The 13575-nt window shown below is 41.5% G+C and overlaps 1 protein-coding gene across 5 annotated transcripts in view; it reads right to left on the reverse strand.

Moving 5' to 3' along the window:
* Positions 1 to 9964: 9964 nt before the first annotated feature.
* LOC127579865 (brain-specific angiogenesis inhibitor 1-associated protein 2-like) overlaps positions 9965 to 13575 on the reverse strand; it is an 86712-nt gene continuing 83101 nt past the window's right edge. For all 5 annotated transcript variants that reach the window (XM_052032875.1, XM_052032876.1, XM_052032872.1 and 2 more), the window contains one exon: positions 9965 to 12106. In XM_052032875.1, coding sequence (XP_051888835.1) covers positions 12037 to 12106 — 70 coding nt within the window. In that variant the 3' untranslated portion in view covers positions 9965 to 12036. The remainder of the gene's footprint in view (positions 12107 to 13575) is intronic.

The raw sequence follows: 13575 nt of genomic DNA on the forward strand, positions 1-13575 counted from the left end.
CATTACAGCAATGACAACACTTCAAATGTAAAGCACTTTGGGACATACTGAAAGCTGGATTTGATCTGGCTTTTCTAAGGATCAAGTTTTTTTAGTTTATAACAGACATTGCAATTTTTTAAATTTTCAACTCATTTTTTATTGTCTCATTTCCCCTCTGACTCTGTTTTTCTTAAGATAAGATTTCTGTATTAGTCACGTGTACATCGAAACACACAGTGAAATGCACCTTTTGCGTAGAGTGTTCTGGGGGCAGCCCGCAAGCATCACCCACACTTCCAGCGCCAACATCGCATGCCCACAACTTCCTAACGTGTATATCTTTGGAATGTGGGAGGAAACCGGAGCACCCGGAGGAAACGCACGCAGACACGGGGAGAAGGTACAAACTCCTTACAGACAGCGGCCGGAATTGAACCTGGGTCGCTGGCTCTGTAATAGCGTTACGCTAACTGCTACGCTACCCTGCCTGCCCTAAAGATCACACTGCAGCTGAGTTTGCAGGTGATATGAAAATTGGTGGTGTTAATAGAAGGAGGCTGTTCATTGGTTACCAGACAGCAATGAAGGGTTGCTAAGATGGGCAGATCAATGGCAGATGGAACTTAATCCTGTTAAGTATGAGGTGAGGTGTTTTGGGAACACCAATAAGATTAGGGCATGCACAATGGTAGAGCTCTAGGGTACACTGAGGAACAGAAGGACCTTGGTGTACAAGTCCGTAGACTCCTAAAGGTGGTAGCACGAGGATACTCAGACACAAGAGATTCCGCAGATGCTGGGATCTAGATCAATACACAAAATGCTGGAGGAACTCAGCAGGTCACTGTGAGATGTCCGAAGGGGAATGCTGCTGACTGGCACATTCCAGGTTGCAGGAGTACGTGCTGAGGGACGCACTGAAGCTGGGCACAGCCAACGCAAGTGCTCGGTGGGGAAGGACTACAGCTTAGGGTTCTTCTGCCACTGGAGAGGGAGGGGCGGGGTCAGGTGAGAAAGCCCCTTAAATATTATAAATACGGGATTGGGGTAGCGCCCCAGGGAGCCACACGTGTGGCATCGGTGCTGTGGTTTTTTTAATAAAAAGGTAACACTAATGATTGATCCCGACACGAATGTAAAGGTTTGTACTGTTTTATTCTTGTATATAGTTTGTTTTTTTTTTATGATGAATAAAGTTTATTTTGGAATAAAAAAACTCAGCAGGTCAGGCAGCATCTATGGATGGAAATGAACAGTCGATGTTTCAGGTCTATGTTTATTTCCCTCCATAGGTGCTGCCTGACCTGCTGAGTTCCTCCAGCACTTTGTGTGTGTTGTTCCATAGATCGGGGTTTGTTTTCCTTGGAATGGAGGAGTTGGAAAGGGAACCTAATTGAGATATTCAAAATTATGAAGAGGGTAGATAATAGGAAACTTGTCCCCTTAGCAGAGGTGTCTAAATCTACAGGGTTTGAGGAAGAATTTTTGTCCCACAGTTGGAATCAAAGTCAAAATCGACTTTTACACTCTTGAATCACCAAGGTATAGAAGGCGATGATCCAACTACTTGTAAATGGGAGTAGATGGTTTGGCATGAAGAAGCTGGACTGAATTGGTGCATGATTCTACACCTTACGCTGATGTAGGATTGCATTCACTGCCGTTCAAGTATAAAAATAGTTTCTTCTTTAAAAGGCAATGATTTCCTGCTGTTTTGTTTTTCTTTATTGGATAATCTCATCTCTCCCCAATGGGAGGGAAGCAGAATGCAAAGCAGCTGGCAAATGTGCCTCAGCAATTAGCTTCTACCTGAGCGAAAGAGGTGCATATTTCCCTGAATGTGAGCAACAGGTTAGTCCGTCACATCAGCTAAACATCAAGTCTCTGCTCTGGACTCGGGAGTGATGCCAGGGAAGATCAGGTGGTGTACAAACCTCTCTGACCAATCTGCCAGAAATCAATCACAGAGAAGTAATCAGTCAGTCACCTTCAATCAACTGCAGGACACCTTTAACGGTTTAATCAAAGAAAACTTTAAACTATCTGTAAATACAAAGGGGAAGGCAGGAGCAAGTAGAATCCCAAATGTAAAATTATACACTAAATCCCGATCACTGCTGACAAAAGCAACAGCTTTGTTCCAAAACATATGCGGCAACCTGTACTGGGTGAACCGTGCTCTTCCCCCAACGACATTTTGGTTACTGAGGTTTTAACTGTAATTATGTAGTTAATGGCGGCTGTTAGCGGGGCTGTGGGGATGCTTTCACTGATTCTCAGATTGAAAGCTGCTGTGAATCACCATAGTTTCTGAAGAAGCAATGACAGGGTAGTTATCAGTCTGTCTCTGTCTGATTTGTGATTGCACTTTAGAAAACTTTCTGAGAGGGTTCTGGAAGATCTGTGTGAACATCTGAGATCTCTCTCCCCTCTGAAAGCTGGAAATGATTTCTGTCGGACACGCCCGTGTCTGGAGGACCAGAGGAAATGCTCCACATGAGGTGTGGGTTGGTAGACAATGTCCCTCTGGATCCCAGAATCCTTTTGCTTAAGAGGGAGGATTTCCTTATTATGATCTGCTTTGGGGACAAAAGATTCAGCTGTGAGAATAATTGGACATGTTTTGGTTCACACCCAAGTATTTAACCGTCTACATTTCCACCACTACCAATTTCTCCTTTTGGATTCACTCAGGAATGAAATGAATAATTAAAACCAATGCTTCGAATGAACAGTTCAAAGTCCATTGACCTGCAACGTTGACTCTGCTTCTCTCTCCACAGATGCTGCCTTACTTGCTGAGTATTTCCAGCATTTTCTGCTTTGGTTTCACAGTAAGGCTTTCACGGAAGGCAGTATTTTGCCTTCCGAGAGCGGCTGAGTTTCATTCATAGTTAATGATCTGCTAAAGGAATCATCCTCTGACACAGAGCAAGTTGAAATGTTGCGCATTCCTACGAATTCATCCCTGGTTTGAATACTACAATGATAAGGTGGCAGTCTCTTTTGTTTTCTTAAGAGTCTGTTCTGTGCACTCCAAACTTTGACCCCATGCATTTGGTGCCAGGGTGGTTAATGCTCGTGACTCTGAGTCAGAAGGTCCCACTCCAGAGACTCAAGTGCAACCAAAGCTGACTCTTCCGTGCAGTACTAAAGAAGCACTGTAATTCTGGAGATGCCGCCTTTTGAATGAGCGTTAAACTGATTGTGTACTGTGTTCTGGTTGCTGCTCTACACAGGGATTAGTAAAGGTTCGAGGGAGAATTAGGAGGACACTGCCAGGAAAATTCTAGTTATGAGAAAAGATTGACTAGGCTGGGCCAGTTATCTTTGGAGGCTGAAGGGAAATTTAATTGGGGTGTTTACACAGGGAGTGGTGTGTGCCTGGAACACACTGTCAGGGGAAGTGGTGGAAGCAGATACACTAACAACATTTAAGAGGCATTTAGACAGGCACATGAATAGGCAGGGAATGAAGGGATATAAGACCACATGCAAGCAGATGGGATTAGTTTTAAACGGCGTCATGGTCAGCACAGACACTGTGGGCCGAAGGGCCTGTTCCTGCGCTGTACTGTTCTATGTTCTACGTATAAAATTATGAGAGGCTTAGATGGGATGAACAGAAAGAACTTATTTCTCCTGGCAGAGAGGTCATGACCTGGTGAGGTAGGGAACTGGCAGAAGGATCCAAGGGAAGTTGAGGAATTTTTTTTTTGCCAGGAAGTGATTGGGGTCCGGAGCTCACTGGCTGCAAGTTGGTGGGGTAAAAACTGAACACAGTCTCACCCACAAATCTACAGACCTAGAGCTGGGATGTGGAAACAGCTGAGCTAGGTTTTCCTGTCTGCCATTGGGCTGAATGGTCTTATCCTGTGCTGTAAATTTCTCCAGTTCCATAAAACATGGGGCTTGTCTGTCCTCTCAGTTACATGGAACAGGTTTCAGGATGTGGCCTTGCCACTCCTTCAGTCAACCCTTACATTGTCTTGCCATTATTTCATTGTTGTTTGTGGGAGCTTGCTGGGCACCAATGGAGTCATCGAGTTATACAGTACAGAAGCAGGCTCTTCAGCCCAACTCATCCATGCTGACCAAGATGTCCTTCCAAGCTAGCCACACTTGACCCATGCCTTTCCTGTCCGTGTACCTGTCCAAATGTCTTTTAAACATTGCAATTGTACCCGCCTCTACAGCTTCCTCTGGCAGCTTGTTCCACATACCCACCACCCTCTGTGTGAAAATGTTTCCCCTCAGGTCCCTTGTCCCCTCTCACCTTAACTCTATGCCCTCTAGTTTTAGACTCCCCTACCCTGGGAAAAAGACTGTGGCCATCCACCTTCTCCATGCCCCTCATGATTTAATATACCTCTAATAGGGCACCGTGTTTCCTACATTATAACAGTGAATGCACAACTTAGGTTGGAAATTGCACTGAAAGGCTCTTTGTTAATGGAGTCTTTCCTCAGCCTTTCACAGAGTTCATGTTTAGCAGGTACAGAAATGACAATGGCACTTTGCACCCACTGATCTTGTGTTGGTTATGTCAGGACGAAGGCAAATGGCTGCCCAGTTATTACAGAGCATTGACAAACAGTAATTATTGACTTGTCCGATCTGAATAAACAGTTATTGCTATAGCCATGCATATCAAGTGAGTCACAATTAGAATTATAAAAAGGTCAAGAAAACATTGCCACTGTTATTTGTGGCAAATGCATCCAGTTACTCAGAGAAGGTCATAAAATAGAGCTCATCATGTGAGATTGGAGAATGCCTGTTCTAAATGCCTGCTATGAAGGGGCGGACTATGATTTTGTACAGAGCTTCCTGCAGACGCAGTTATTTTCTTAGACCAGCTGGAAGCTTGTTTTAATTTTTAAATCAGGCCAATTTTTTTAAAATTTAATTTCACAATACTACGGCGTTTTCAGTTTTATGCACAGTGTGCTAACGTCAAGTAATTCCAGATCAGGAGCAGCATAGCAAGACATCAAGTTTTATTAACTCCAACCTCACCAAAACTACGACTCCAGTAAGGTGCCATGACCTTTCCCACCAGCCCTGTTAAGTCTCAGCACAAGTTTCAAAAGGGGGGATTTGGAGGGGAGGAGTTGTGATAGAACTGGTTGTACCTTTAAGGAAAGGGATCAACCAAGAGCACTGCCAGGAGTTGAGAAAATCTTAGTTAATCCCACTGTAAAGAGCTATTCGGGCTTTTAAGCATGCTCTGTGGTCTTAGCAAGAGGCAGTAGCATTTGTGAGATCCATGTGATTCTGTGAATGCCAAGCCAACGGCTCTCACATTATGTTGGAAACAGTTTGTGCCTTTGTTCCTTCCGTCCTGTGTTTGACATAAATGGTCAAAGTAAACGCAAAAGAAAAAATAATTACAAAGGCCTTGCTGTGTGTGTATAATGGAAGGAGCAAACTGGTTCTCTGCTTTAGAACATAGAACAGTACAGCACAATATAGGCCCTTCGGCCCACAATGTTGTGCCAACCTTTAAACCTCTCCTAATACTATTTAACACCTTCCTAACATTTATCCCTCTATTTTAAATTCCTCCATATGCTTACCTAGTAATCTATTGAAATCGACCAATGTACCTGCCTCCACCCCCGCCACAGGCAGCACATTCCATGCCCCGACCACTTTCTGGGTAAAAAACCTTCCTCTGATATCTCCCTTGAACTTCCCACCCATACTTTCTTTTTTGATGCATGTACTCTGTATTTTTTTCATGGATTTAATAAAAATATCGTAAAGAACTTCCCACCCATTACTTTAAAGCTATGTCCTCTTGTATTGAGCACTGGTGCCCTGGGAAAGAGGCGCTGACTGTCCTCTTTGAGTCCTGCCTTCTTGGGAGGCCTGATTTATAGACGTTATCAATTTCTGCCAGGAGAGTTCTGCACAAGTGATGGACCTCCCACACTTTCATAACGTTTCCACAACAGAGGTGTCCGACCTGTGGATCAAGTGTACATCCTCCAAGCCCAGCCAGTACAGCCCAGGGTACTGTGTCCTCTTTATACTAATTTCATGAACCCTTTCAAACCCACAAGGCCAAAACATTCAAACCAGCTCATAACAAACATGACTCTTAAATATGCTTGAGTTTTTTAATCTCTGGTTTGGCCTTGGGGGGGGGGGGGCTGGTGGTGGGGGTTGAAAGCGTTCTTAGAAGTCACTGTAAACTATATCATGTGTCATGGGTGGAAATACTGAAATCTGTTGGTAACTTGCCAATTGGTAACTTAAGAAAGAAAATAGCAGGGCTTTGTTAAACCGTGAGCATCAAGCGTTGGGCACTGAGGAGGTTGTACTGGCTATAGCTGAGGCTACAACAGTGCACGGAACAGGGCAACACTGTATAAACAGAGCAAAAATTTGCAGATGCCAGAAATCGGAAACGGAAACGAAAACAAAAGACGTCAGAAGCATCCAACAAATCAGTCAGCATCCGTTTAAAGAGAGGCAGAGTCAATGACCCTTCGGAACTGGGCAAGAGGCCTGAGAGAGGATCTTGATATAGTTTACTGATATAACTTTCTCTTCTGATATTTATATGCATTAAACCATATCAAACTGGTTTTAGAACTATTTAAAAAAAATTGACAGAGGCTTCATCTGCATGTCAGATCAATAACTTTAGACAGAAGAATGTGAAGGTAACAAGAAAAATAAGTTAGGTGTGAGGGTTTATAACTGATTCTTTATGTCCTACCTTGTGGCTTGACTGTGTTGCCTCTGGTTTCCTGCCAGATCCATCCACCTGAGCACTGTTGCAAATCCTTTGAAATGTGCATCTGCATCATCTGTCCTGACTCATGAAACTGACACAGAATTATTCACAGACACAGTTGCCATCATAGATTTTGGAAATAGCTTCAAGGTCTGCAGTGGAAAATGTTTAGAGTATAGGCTTGTTTTCTGTAGCCTCCTTTGAATAATATCCCACAGCTGTCACAGCCATTCACTGGTTTCCTTTGTGCACGTGTCACCACAGCTCACACTCTCTTGAAGGGTTGCTCAAAGTGATAGTTCATCATGAATCTCATCAGACAGCTCACCTTTCGTGGCACCTCCTGTAATTGTATGATTATTGTTCAAATGCCAGGTTCATTCCCATGGCCATCTCACAATGATTACATAGAAAAGTGCACCTGCACATTAATCATTGTTTAAACCTGTTACTGTCTTTCCTTCCTTGTGTTATTTATAGAACTTGATTTCAAATCCACTTACCTGCATACACAAGAACTAGAAGCAAGAGTGCTCCACCATGCAATACAATTACAGCTGATACAATCTTTCTTTCCAGCTCAATATTCCTGTCCAATCCCCATAACCTCTCCTAAGTCCAACATCTACATTAGAGCCGAATATGCTTATCGACTTGGACTTTCAAAGATTCACAGTCTTCTGAGAATAAATTTGTCCTCAATTTAGATTTAAATGGGGTATCTCTTATCTTGAGGTAATGCTCTAGATACCAGGGAAAAGATCCTCACAGCAACCCCCGTCAAAACCTCTCAGAATCTTGTGGTTCAATGAGATCACTCTTCATTCCTCTACACTATTGAACCCATTCTGCTCAATATTTGCTCACAGAACAATCCAATTGCCCCAGAAATCCCAGTTAGGCACTACCTCCAAATACATTTTGCAGAAGTGTTTAGTTTAGCAACCAACAAACTTATTTACTTCCCTCGAATTGTCAATGTTGTATTAACTTTATCAAAATTAAAACTGTGTTTAGGTTCGAAGAAGCTGTTTAGACTAATATCGCTTTTTATTGTGTATAATGAAAGCAACAGCATCCATGGAGATGTTCACTATTGAACTCAGGATAGAGGACTTTTGCTTCCAGCATCAACTTTCAGCCGTGGAGATTTGCGCTTTAACTAATGCACCTTCTTTTCAAGTTGCATTTGTATTTTTCCCCAGTTTGAGAGACAGGAGAAAGGCAGGCTGGCAAAGACCACCTACAGTTGGGCCAGACCTCAATTTTACACAGAGCACACTCTCTAAATGCAAGACTTTGGATATCTGCTGATGCTGGTAAATTAGCAGCACAAAAGCTCATTTTAAATAATTCTTTTTAAAAATTATTTTTTATTACAAGTATGGAATTTGCTTGGTACATAAAGCTGGAGAACTATGGAGGTGACGTTGGCCAATAGATCCTTGCCTGCCTTTAACATTCACAGGAGACTAAGAGGGTTACACTCACCTCCCTATCTTTCCCCCCCCCCCCCCCCCCCATGATCAAATTATTTCATGCTGAAGATGGGAAGATAATAAAACAGCAATGATCATATCATTCTGGGGGTCAAATAAGATAGCTTTATTAGTCACATGTACATCAAAACACAGTGAAATACATCTTTTGCGTAGTGTTCTGAGGGCAGCCCGCAAGTGTCGCCACGCTTCCGGTGCCAACATAGCGTGCCCACAACTTCCTAACCTGTACGTCTTTGGAATCAGGGAGGAAACCCACGCAGACACGGGGAGAACGTACAAACTCCTTACAGACAACAGCAGAAATTGAACCTGGGTCACTGCCGCTGTAATAGCTTCACGCTAACCGCTACACTACCGTGCCTGCCCAATACAGCAGAAACCTTGCTTCACACAATGATTGTGTGCATCAACTCTCACTGATCAGTATGATTTGTATTATGCATCCTTATGGAAATTGTGCTTTGGGTCCCTAGACAAGAACAGGCTGATGACTCCCAATAACAGCTATGGGATTCATTTCTAGAGTAGGTGGTTGAGGTAAAATGAGAGTATTCAAGAATAGGTTGGATGAAAGGATGGATGAAAGTGAATGCAGGACCAAGGTGGAGAAGAAAGGTGATTTGTATCCACTCCTTCCAGTCGTTCCTCAGGTTTCTTTCACCTCCTCCACCTGGCTCTATCTGCCCATCACCCACACACTCAATCCACTGGGTCCCCATCTCACCCCCAGCTGTTCCATCTGTCCATTACCCCTCTCTTATCTGGTTCCACTTACCTTCTGCAGCCCTTTGCTGTCTCCACATCACCTCCCTCCACCCTCCCTCCCCCATCCGGTCACTCAGCCTCTCCCCACCTGGATCTACCCATCATTGCCAGCTCCTGCCACACCCCTCCCCCGGCTGGCCATCTTGCCTGTACTCTCTCTCAGTCCTGATGCAGGGTCTCAACATGGAGCCTCAACCATCCTTCTGCCTCCACAGATGCTGACTGGCCCACCGAGTTTGTTTTTTTTTGCTCCAGATTCCAGCATCTGCAATAATTAATGCTATTGCTCATGGAGGCTAAACAGACATACACTGCAGCAACAAGGCAGTGTCTATGCGAGGATGAACATGTATGTATTTGCCCATTTCTGGGATCAGCTTCTTCATTATTTTTACCCTTTTTGTCCCCTTTCCCTTTTTGAACACAGAGGCAGCAGTTGTGGCAGAATCCAACTCAGAAGATGAATTGCAGACTCCCTACACTGAAAATATTTTTGCTAACCACTTCTAAATCTACTTCAACTAATCCCTTCATACTTGTAAACTGTATTGATCAAATTACTTTAAAAAATCTAATTTGAAAGTTAGGGTGAAATTTTTTTTTTTTTTTTTAAAAAGGCAGAACTTGTTACCAAAAAGCCAGTGTGTACGTGACAATGTGGTGGTGTGGTGTTGTATAACATGGGTTACAACTGCATCTATACAGGATGCCCCTAATCCAAAGCTGTGCTTACCTGGGTTGTGGACAAGTGGTGGTGGCAGGGACTTGCATGCAAAAGGGAATCAAAAAGCCACACACAGTTTCCTGGTCGACTCACAACAGTTAAGGCATTTGTATGCATAGAATAAATAAACACAGTTGAATGCTGAGGTGAAGCTTTTCCGAGAATTAATGATAAAAGCAGTAACACCGGGTATAATAACCTTTCCAGCAGTAAGCTTCAATAATGGAACACAGACAGGGGGAGTGTTTCTTAAACAGTGAATCAATTTTATTTTGCATAAGTTACTATCAAAATCATTTTTCATTATCAGAAGGAATATACTCTACATAAGTCAATTTAAATCACAAAACATGGTGACTTATGAAAAATGGCAGCTACAGAAATCTGCAATGCAGTACAGATTATGTCAACCATCCCAACAAGTCTCTTACTACATTTTAAAGCTTATGTAAAATGAAAGGCACAAATTAAACCACATTCTTGTAGTAAAGTCAAAAGTAAAGGCATAATGGCTTAATGCAGAACTGAAAAAAAAGTGGCTGGCTTATACAGGAGCTTTATTTCATTGGGATGGCAAATGGATGTACTTTTACAATAGAACAGCACAAAGTAAGAGAGGCTGTTAACGTCTGAAGTGCTAAGTTTTCAAAATAAATATAAATGTGAAACAGCACAGGTTGGATTTGATATTCATTGCTTTACAACAAGCACTCTCCACAAGAGTTTAACTTCAGCTATTTCTGCTTTATTATCTATACCACTTTGCGAAAACAAACCAAACTGACCAGGTAAGTTTACTAGAAAATTTTAAAACTACCTACGTTACTAAAAAACATACCCACAAAGTACTGGACATTTCATTTGGTTCTTGTAATAAAACATTCAAATCGTTGTGTATCATTTCTCCAACAGTGCCACCACTGCTCCTTTTGTCATGACAATACATCTCATTCTTCAAATTGTTTTAACATTGTGCATCTAAAATAAAATTTTCTGGTATATGACAAAAATAAGGGGTATTATATATTAACACTTTTTTTTAAAATAACTGACTAACCACATACCTTTTGTTTCAAAAATTACAGAACACTTTGTTCATTAGAAGAAACTAATTCAGAGTGTATCAGCTTGCTTGTTAATAATACTGATCATCTCAGTGTCTAATCAATCACTGTACAACAGACCTTTTAAACATTGCATTTGCAAGTGATTCACTCAAACCATTGCTGTACTGAAGTGACCATCAACTCGTGGATCCTACATCTGAAAATGTTTCTTGCATTTTCTCACAGTAAAAAAATACTTTGCAATTTCTCTCCCCATTTTGAAGCCAGGCTGTAAATATATAATGGGACAATAATCTTCCTCCCCCTCTACATTTGAACTCACCAAAAGAGTAAACAAAATGTGGCTCTCTGCATCATCTCTTTTGTGTCTTTCCCATCAACTTGAGGATACAGTTTTACTCTACATATCCAGGGACTTCAGTGACTTGTTTACTCGTTGGACTGACTGACCACCATTAATCGTTCATGAGAATTTGTAAAGGAAGCACTACAGATGTGAAAGAAACTTTGACAACTGTGCATTGTTCTGCAGATGAAAGTGGGAGATGCAGTGAATCCTAAAGTTCTACAAAAGGGTATAAATTTTTCTTTTGTCTGATGATATCAGACCCTTGCCACCACCACAGTACTTGCTTATTATTTTCAAAACAAATGGAAGCGTTATTGGTGACAGCAAGGATTCAAATAACAACCACTAAAATATTAACAAACTGAGGTAACTCGGGATAAAAGTTAGCTCGGTTATATACACAGATCCTACAATTTTACTTTTACTTTGTTCCCCAAAAAGGGAAAGGAACACAGTATACACTTTATAATTGGTCTGACAATATTTCAGTTTTCTAGTTTCTACAAAGTGTCAACATTTTAGCCAACTCCTGCAAAGAGCCAGATAATAAAATATTGTTTTATATGCTGATTAGTACAAAGTATGTAATAAAAAAATACTAACTGCTAATTCTTGAACACATGCATAAATTACAAACATTTTACAAAAGCCTAACCACTCAACTGCCTTTTAACAATTCCCTCCACAAGATCCTTCAAGTATAAAGCAGGGAATAAGATGGGTGGGATTTAAAAGTGGCATTTCCGTACATGTGCAATTGATATATCTGTAACTTTAGTGACCGTCTTCAGATGGGTCAATTCTAGTCTAAAGTCACTGCTTCATGCAGATGAAGTTTCAGGTTAAGACCTCTTTGGCATCTTTTGCCATCAGCAAGTGAATCTTCCAGGAGTCAGTGTTCACTTCACCGCAGGGACTGATCTGTCATTTGTTTTGGTTGGCCTTAACTTGACGTTTGCAACAGCTTCTCTGTAGAGGGAACAGAGAGAAAGAGAGAGAGAGAGAGAGAGAGAGAGAGAGAGAGAGGGAGAGTGAGAGAGAGAAAGAAAACAAGATTAATGGATAGGCTCTTCAGAGGAATACAGCAGTGGCACCATGACAGTACTGTTTGCAAGAGCTCATGGCAGCTAGCAGTTAACTTTGTGAATGTTGGGGACAAAAAGCTGGTGTGACCTGCTTGTTGTGTACAAATTTAAAATGGCTTTTTATGGTTGGTTGTAATATAGTTATTAAATGTAATTCAACTAAACTGAAAATCTTTGAACAAAGTTTTCACAAGATTTTACTGTGCTGTACTAGTGAGGATTACAGCTTTTGTTTTGAAGTGCTGAGTTTTACATTACTGACATGACAATTTTATTTTTCCTGATTGCATTTTTACTAATAGATGCACTTAAGTTTGCTTGGCAATTATATTGTGAATGGGCATGCTGTAGGATTGCAGTTCCTTGAACTTTAATCAACACTGCTCCAGATCTAGCTGCAGGATGTGCAGTAACAGAAGTGTATCCTGTTTCCTGGCCTCTCCTCCTGCTGTCTGACATACAGGACTGAAGCACACTTTGAGGTTTTTCTACTCTAACATCAAATCACATGATACAGAAAACCTCAGAACTGAATCATCAATTTGTTACAGGAGGTTTTCTTTGGTAGAAAGACTTTTGGTTAGCCTGGAGATATTTCAATTCATATTTTAAAATGGCTGCAAAACTGTTGCCCAATTTATACTAGCCTCCTGCTCTGGGATTATTTTGAAAAAAATCAAAATAACTAAATAACTGGAAAAAAATTCAAACACTTAATGTTTCAACATCAACTATTCCTCTGCATTATATTTTGTTTACTTAAGAGATTGTGAAATTAAAGACCACAAATTGCAAGGAAAAATGTTTAATGGTGATTTTTCTGCAAGTCATCAGCTGACCATTTACATGAAGTCAGACTGCAAACTGTAATTACTGGCTGGAACCTGCACAATCTCTACTTAGATGTGACACATCTGCTCTTGCCAAGCTGAAATGGTAACACAACTGTATGTGACTTACTGGAACAAAATGCATCAGCAAGTAAATCACAAGCCACAGGAGGTCAGCAGACAGATTGTCAGCGATGAAACACAGAACCAGAGTGAATCAATGCCCTGAGTCAAAGCAGCTTATGTGTGATTGGTGCAACAGCAAAGCAATCCTAAAAGGTGGACGAGTGGTGGTGATGACAGAAAAACATCAGCTGATTTCCGCAACACATGAAGCCACCAAAAGTGAACAGAACCAAGTTCTAATACCAATATATACACAATTGACAAGTTATTAGATGAGAAATCTGTTATGCAGAGCTTTACATAAGAATGCAAGAGAAAGGAGCAGGAGTAGGCCAATTAAACCTTCAAGTTTGCTCCAAAATTCAATTCTGCAGTTGATCTACCTCAGCTCCATTTA

This window comes from Pristis pectinata, chromosome 18 (assembly GCF_009764475.1).
Source record: "Pristis pectinata isolate sPriPec2 chromosome 18, sPriPec2.1.pri, whole genome shotgun sequence".
Classification (NCBI taxonomy): domain Eukaryota; kingdom Metazoa; phylum Chordata; class Chondrichthyes; order Rhinopristiformes; family Pristidae; genus Pristis; species Pristis pectinata.